Source organism: Dryobates pubescens, chromosome 5 (genome assembly GCF_014839835.1).
Source record: "Dryobates pubescens isolate bDryPub1 chromosome 5, bDryPub1.pri, whole genome shotgun sequence".
Lineage (NCBI taxonomy): Eukaryota > Metazoa > Chordata > Aves > Piciformes > Picidae > Dryobates > Dryobates pubescens.
Window position 1 is genome coordinate 39,474,186 of NC_071616.1, and position 7,413 is coordinate 39,481,598.

A 7,413-nucleotide genomic window follows, 5' to 3' on the forward strand; every position below is an offset into this window, starting at 1 on the left:
ATTTCTGTGGCACATGGTGGCAACTCTTGAGTTTGGGATGTTTGGCTTCCTCAGGCAGGTGTGCTTGGGAGGTTGCAGACTGGCAGGTTTGACAGACAAGGAATTGTCATGTTTAAAGTTTTTGGCCCATTGCATTCTCAAAAATGGGAACTTTTACACAGAATGGAAGATAAGCTTCTATCAGGTTTGCTGCACGGATCATCTACATCAGCATATTAATTCTTAGTAATACAATTAATGTTTAATGCATCTATGTATATTAAGAGAATACTGGACTAATGTCTTTTTTTCTGTGGTGATACCCTTTTAAAATGAAATTTGTGGTCAGATTTATGACCATAGAGCTAGTTTGTATGCTTTTTCTGTTGATTCAGTATGTTTACAGCTTCTTTGGAAGCTGAGGAGCTTCTGCTACTTAGGTATTTGGATTTCTGGCTTGGTCTGTGTAGCCTCTGCAGTGTCAGCAATGGATCCTTCCCTCTCTTCCTCCAGGTATGGTCCCAAGAGGTGAACTCTTACTAGTGTTTTCACCTTCCAGTGAAGCACAGAGGTTCTGTGTAGCCTCAGGGTAAGGGTCTTTGCACTGAGATACAGGAAACATGGGGGAATGTAGTTCAAGGGCTCAAGTGTCAATGCAGGGGGAGTAGCAGAAGGAATAATAGGTGATGGCATTCTCTAAGCAGGGGCAAGAATGGAGATGGTGAAAGAGGGAAAACTCTATATAGACAAATAGTCTCAAATGTTCTTAAGGGGGTTAAGTAGCAAAAAACCTGTCTCCTAAATAAGCACCATACTCAAAAGCTGTGAGGCTGGTTAGGGCAGATGGAGCAGGAGACTTGGAAGCCAGCATGCCTCTTAACATTACTCTTCCTCTCACGTCAGGAATATGCACATCAGGAATATGTTGCTGCTGCTTCATGCTTGCCTTAGTACTTGAATTGCAGAGCTTCTTGTTAGGAAGCATAGGAACATTCAAGACTAGGACTTGTTTGCCCCATATTGATAATGTGCTTGCAGCTTTGAATGGGAGTAATGCTTTAGAACAGTCCACTTGTCCTTTGTACATAGTTACAGAGAGAGGCTTTCAAGATTACTTCTGGTTTTTCAGGCAGCAACACCAACAGAAGACTGCTTGTCATGGAGGCATCCACAGAGAGCCAGCAACAGCCAGCTGAAAACTGGATTTATTGCAATTAATCTGCTCTCATTCCAACACAATAAGATCACAGATTCAGGTGTCAGTTGGGAAAATACTGTTGCACAACTAATTAAACACTCATTCAGAAAAGGAAAATCTCCCCACAGGTACCCAGGATATCACATAATCACAGAACATGAGAGGTTGGAAGGGACCTCCAGAGATCATCCAGTTCAATCCCCCCCTGCCAAAGTAGGATCACCCAGGGTAGTCCACACAGGAATGCATCCAGGCAGGTTTTGAAAGTCTCCAGAGGAGGAGACTCCACAACCTGTATACACATATACACTCACCAAAGCTTGAGACTGAGGACTCCTTAGACAAGAGCTTGTTCTAAGGGGAAAAGATCTGGCTGCCAGGCAGGCTGCTTTGTATGGAGAGAACCACCTCTCTCCATAGCAGGACTCCATTTGTACCCTGTGAGGTGCTGTCCTGTGGTCAATTTCTTAACTAGCTGGAGGGTTGACTTCTAGACCCAGAGGTGCCAGCTAATGTCCAGGGACATCAAGCTGATCTCTATCAGCTCCAAGCAAGCCTCTGCCCTTTGCTTGGGCTCTGTTAGGACCCTGTGTTTGTTGGGGGTTGGTTGTACCTGCCACATTGCTGCAGCACCAATTGCGACTTGCGACAGCAGTCTTGGATAGGAATAGCAGCCCCTGTAGCCAGTTGTGTGGGGGATGTTAACTGAACTGAACTGAGGGATGTTCCCTGTGCTGAAATCTATAGATAAAGTGTATCTACATGTTTTCTGTTTGAATTAAATCCTGCTGCACAGACCAGTACAGTCTTCAGCTGTCTCTGCCAGCTGTGGGGGGTTGTAGTCTGGCAGCGTAGTTGTGTTGTGCATCTGTGTACACAGTTCATAGGAGTACCCTCCTGTTACTGTATTTGCTCATCTTTTGGTTGTACTGATAGCACAGGTGGAGGTAGGGGCAGGGGCGCTGCAAGAACAGAATCACACTGTCCCCAGTGACATAACTGCAAACTGATTTACTAAGCAGGGTGAGTCTACTGGGCCAGTACCAGTTCCTAATCCATGGTGTGCACACTCGGCATTTGAGGTCCTGGCTGGTGGCCCAGCCCCGGTGCCTCATGGTTGCACCTTATACTCCACTTAGTCTTAGTGCCTGACTGCTGCATACATCCCCTTCCAACAGGCTTCTGAACTAGATTGCCAGTGTAAGCTGCCACCAGCCTTTCTAATCATGCAGTCCCAGGCCAGTCTCTGGAAATTAACCTCCTTATCTTAGGCCAGTTAGCAGTCAGGGCAGAGGTGTCCCACACCCTCTGGTTTCTAACCCCACGTGCATTAGGGAAGTGCAAAATTTGCAACAGACAAAGTAAATGATCTATTGCCTCTTTATTTTCCTCATTCATACAGGATTAAGCTAGTCAGAGTTGGATGATGTTAAGGTCTCATTTGTCTGAGCCATGCTTTTCTGTGGGCCTTACCCTCTGACAGCTGAAGATGCTGATGACTCCTGCAGAGCATTTGTGACACACAGAATCACAGAACGTTAGGGGTTGGAAGGGACCTCGAAAGATCATCCAGTCCAACCCTGCTGCCAGAGCAGGATCGTCTAGGGTAGGTCACACAGGAATGCATCCAGACAGGTTTTGAATGTGTCCAGAGAAGGAGACTCCACAACCTCTCTGGGCAGCCTGTTTCAGAGCTCTGCCACCCTCACAGTGAAAAAGTTTTTCCTTATGTTACTGTGGAATCTCCTATGGTTCAGCTTGCACCCCTTGTGCTATCATTGGACATTACTGAGACGAGCCTGGCTCCTTCCTCCCATCACTTACCTCTCACATATTTATAAACATGAGGTCACCTCTCAGTCTCTTCCAAGCTGAAGAGCCCCAGTTCCCTCAGCCTTTCCTCCTAAGGGAGATGTTCCACTCCTTCCATCATCTTTGTGTCTCTGTGCTGGACTCTTTCAAGCAGTTCCCTGAAGCCCTTCTTGAATTGAGGGGCCCAGAACTGGACACAATATCCCAGATGTGGCCTCGCTAGGGCAGAGAAGAGTGGGAGGACAGCCTCCCTCGACCTGCTAACTACACCCCTTCTCTAACCCACCCCAGGATGCCATTGGCTTTCTTGACCACAAGGGCAGGTTGCTGGCTCGTGGTTTTCAACAGGAGCCCCCTCAGTCCCTTTTCCCTACACTGTCAGTCCCAAACATACACTGGTACGTGGTACACTTCCCATGGGCCCTGCCAAGCAAAGTTTTTGAGCCTTCTCCAATTCCCTAAGCGTCCATTTAGACTTGAATAAGACGAAGGAAGATAGGCTGCAACAGCATCTCCTAGGTATGGCTCAGCCAGGCAGCTCCGTCCAAGCTCCACCTACTCCAGTCAGATCGATCACGAACTGTCACACACCGCCGGGCTTTCACGTGTAACGCAAGGTGCGACGGGACCGCTGTGGGCCCGCGCCCCTCCGCCATGCCTGCAGCCCGTCCGCCATGCCTACAGTCCCTCCGCCCCTCCATGCCGGGGGGCTGCGGCCGCCCGGGCGCGGGGCGGGGCCGGGGCGGGCCGGGCCGCGCCCTGCGGCGGAGGGAGGGCCGCGGGTTGCCACCGCCCCCCGTCTACGCTCGGCCTGGGCCCGGCGGAGGGCCGCTGGCGGGCGGGGAGAGCGTGTGGTGCGCCATGGCTCTGGGCTCGGCTTGGAAGCAGATGTCGTGGCTGTACTACCAGTACCTGCTGGTCACCGCGCTCTACATGCTGGAGCCCTGGGAGCGCACCGTCTTCAGTATCCTTCCGCCGGCTGGACGCTGCCCGCGGGGCCTGGCGGGGCGGGCGGTGTGCGCGTGGCGCCGGGGGCCGCCTCCCCCTGCCGCGCTGCGCTCGGCGGCGGCTCCGGGGGTGCCCCGAGGCCGCCGCCGGGTGTGGCGGCCCCGCCGGGCGCAGCGCCTGTGCACGGCGCCTGGGCCGTGGCCGTGCTGGGGGCAGCTGGCGGGGCTTTTTGGGGGTGAGGGCCGAGCGGCGGCAGGAGGGGAGCTGGGCCGTGCCGTGCCGTGCCGGGAATAGCTGGCCCAGGGCGCCGAGCAGCGGCCGATGCCCGCGGCAGGCAGGGAAGCGGCAGCCGCCTCCGCCCGGGACCGGGGCATGTCCTCCTCCCTAGCGGGGGCAAAGTTCCGCACCTTCACAAACTAACGTGCAGCCCAAGCTGGGGAAAGCGTTCTCATGCTGCTGTTCCGCATCCTGTCGCTGGCAGTCGAGTCTGTTTCTCCTCGGGCATAAGTTTATCTCTCGAAGTTTTTCCTCCTTTAATTTTTCATCTGTAGAGTTATGGTGGCTCTCTCTCCCCTCTTTTGCACACAAATCTCGAGCTTTGTGTTAGCGACGTCTTTCACGAATTCTTTCGTGGTTTCGTTTAGCGGAAAGTGAAGGTGCACGCTGCAGTGCCTTGCGAGCTTGTTTGCATGCTGCTTTGTCAAATGCTTTTTATTAGGTGGGTATTTAATCCCCGAGCTGGTAATTTTGCTTGGCTTTCTGGGAGTTGACGACCTTGCTTATATGAAGGCATCTGTTGACCTTCATTTTATCTCTTACTGTGTAATCTGGGACTAAAAATATAGCAAGCAGCATGGTATGCTCTAATAAGCACAACTAATGCCTCTGCCATGGGGCAGTCATAGAGCATTTGTTACACGTGTGCTGTGGTGACTTCATTAAGATGCAGGGCATGTGTAAGTCGTCTGGTTTCACTTGTGGGAACTTGAGTACTGCTGTCCAGTGTTATCATGCTTGTAAATCTCCAGTGCTTTTTATAGTGCCTCTAAGTTTACTAAATCTCCGCAGGTGAAACGAGCAGAGTACTTTTGAATTGCTGAAACCTTAAACTTTGAATGGCATAACCTTGCAGTAATCTGATGCCAGATCTTCTGTGGAGCACAGAAGCACAGAATGGTAGGGGTTGGGAGGGACCTCCAGAAGTCGTTGAGTCTGGACTTGATGAAGCTTCAAGAACTCTTGGAGCTTGACAAAGATCTTGTCTCACCTCTATATAAGCTTTACAAAGGTGCCTGTTGGGAGTCAGCCATCTTAAGATTGTTTAGCAGTTAGCTTGATGTGAAGTTTGTTTTGCAGTGGAGTTTATTTTACACTCATGGGTGTACATTTACTTAAGTACACAACTTGAAACGGTGCTGAAGCATATTGTGAGCGAAATAGAGAGGTGGATGTCACCATGCTACACTTTTCACTTCCCCCGAGGTTTCTTTTTCCAGAGCAGTGACAAACAGCACATAAATTGAGTTGCTTGCCCATAAGGAAGGGGTCTGAGAGTGACACACAGATGGGGAAGTGAACCAAATAATGTAGTGATTTAGAGCATAGAGGAGACTGGCTGCTAGAAATTAATTTGAGGTTTCCCAACTTTATTATGGTAACAGTATAACTTTCATACCAGATGCATTCCACGCATCATAAATGAAGTCTTGTTAGGCCATGCTGCTCCAAGAAGTTTAGGTCAGCATATAATGCTGTCTGCTTAAAAATTAGTAGGTCATCCACAAATAAGAGCTCCTATTCAGTACAGCTGCTTCTGTTATTGTTGTGGATTTTTGTTTGTTTTGGGTTTGGTTTTTTTGTCCTTGTTTTGGTGGTTGACGTTTTTCTGCTTGGCTGAGTGGGGCTGGCTTCTGCAAGACTTGCATGACACCTGGGAAGATGCATGTAAAAGCTTGCATATGCTCAGTGCCCGTTTTCTGTTCCTCTTTCACCCTTCCCATGCTTTGGCCTGTCCTCTTGTGTCCGTGACAAGGCAGTGGATAGCTTGCAAGGCATCCTTCCATAACTCGGCCAACCACTCCTATCAGTGTTCTGTTCCTCAGTGGTCAGTTAGAATAGAATAGAATAAACCAGGTTGGAAGAGACCTTCGAGATCGTGTCCAGCCTATCATCCAACACTACCCAATCAACTAAACCATGGAACCAAGCATCCTGTCAAGCCTCGCCCTGAACACCCCCAGCAATGGCGACCCCACCACCTCCTCAGGCAGCCCATTCCAGTGGGCAATCACTCTCTCTGTGTAAAACTTCCTCCTAACCTCCAGCCTAAACCTCCCCTGACGCAGCCTGAGACTGTGTCCTCTTGTTCTGGTGCTGGTTGCCTGGGAGAAGAGACCAACCTCCACCTCACTACAACCCCCCTTCAGGTAGTTGTAGAGAGCAATAAGGTCACCCCTGAGTCTCCTCCTCTCCACACTAAGCAATCCCAGCTCCCTCCTAGTTGGTTCTTCCTGTGGCTGTAATTACTGGAAACAGTTGATCCTGTCTGATTAAAAAAAACAAAGTGATGTTACAAGGTAGTTATCAGGGAAACTTTGCTGCTGCAGTTAGGTGATGTGAAAGGTGCTTTCTGTTTCCAATGCTTTTTTTTCCTCAGCTGTAACTCAGATTCCATGCTAGTTTCCATTGTGGGCATGGCTCTGTACACGGGCTATGTGTTCATGCCTCAGCACATCATGGCGATACTGCACTACTTTGAAATTGTGCAGTGATGAAGAATGCCTTTTCAAGAAGCAACTTGGCTCTGAGCTCTGGTCTGCAAAGAAGAATGAACCTCTCAGTTTTAACAAGACTTCTGCCAGTGTCAGAAAGACACAACCATGACGCCGAAGGCCAGAAACAAGCTGCGTGGCGCAGGGACACGAGGTGTTCCCTCTGTTGTGTTCATTCCTTTTAATTTTAACAAGATAGGCCCTTGTATAGTAGTTTTGTCTACTTTAACATTGTGATTGTTCTTTGATATCAGTATTTTCTTAACTTTGTGATGGTTTCAATATTGCACTGTGAAAGCTTTTCTTAATTGTAACTTCGAGTAAATCTTAATTGCCTTCTATTTTTAATCGGAGAAGTCATCTTATTAAATGGGGCTTTAAAGCTTTTGCTATTGTATGGTATGTATTTGCTGGGTATTTCTATGAATGCTTTTTTTCCCTCTTGGTAAGAAAGTGCATTTGGATTCCTATTTAGAGATGTGGATCTATTCGTCTTAACACTATTTAGCAAAGGTTAGTTTGTATGACTAAACTCAGGTGTTACTCTTTGCTGTCCAACCCTTTGCTCAACAGCCTTGTGCGTATGACCTAAACTAGGAATCAGCAACCCTTTCAAGTTTCTGTCTTCTGCCTGTTGGAGCAGGGTGGGGGAGATGCTTTGAGGTGGAGTGAAGGCTGCATTCCTTCAAGTTCAGAGTAGTGCTG

General features: G+C 49.1%; 1 protein-coding gene across 1 annotated transcript; it reads left to right on the forward strand.

Moving 5' to 3' along the window:
* Window positions 1-3,769: 3,769 nt before the first annotated feature.
* Window positions 3,770-7,197, forward strand: SPTSSA (serine palmitoyltransferase small subunit A). Its single transcript, XM_054162084.1, has 2 exons — window positions 3,770-3,953; window positions 6,605-7,197. Exons 1-2 carry the CDS (start codon window positions 3,851-3,853, stop codon window positions 6,706-6,708), a joined length of 207 nt encoding a protein of 68 aa, XP_054018059.1. The 5' UTR covers window positions 3,770-3,850; the 3' UTR covers window positions 6,709-7,197.
* Window positions 7,198-7,413: the final 216 nt, after the last annotated feature.

Coding starts and splice junctions, on each gene's coding strand:
- SPTSSA (XM_054162084.1), top strand. CDS start 3,851: ATGGCTCTGGGCTCGGCTTGGAAGCAGATGTCGTGGCTGTACTACCAG. Junction 3,954..6,604: donor CTGGGAGCGCACCGTCTTCA/GTATCCTTCCGC, acceptor GCTGTAACTCAG/ATTCCATGCTAGTTTCCATT.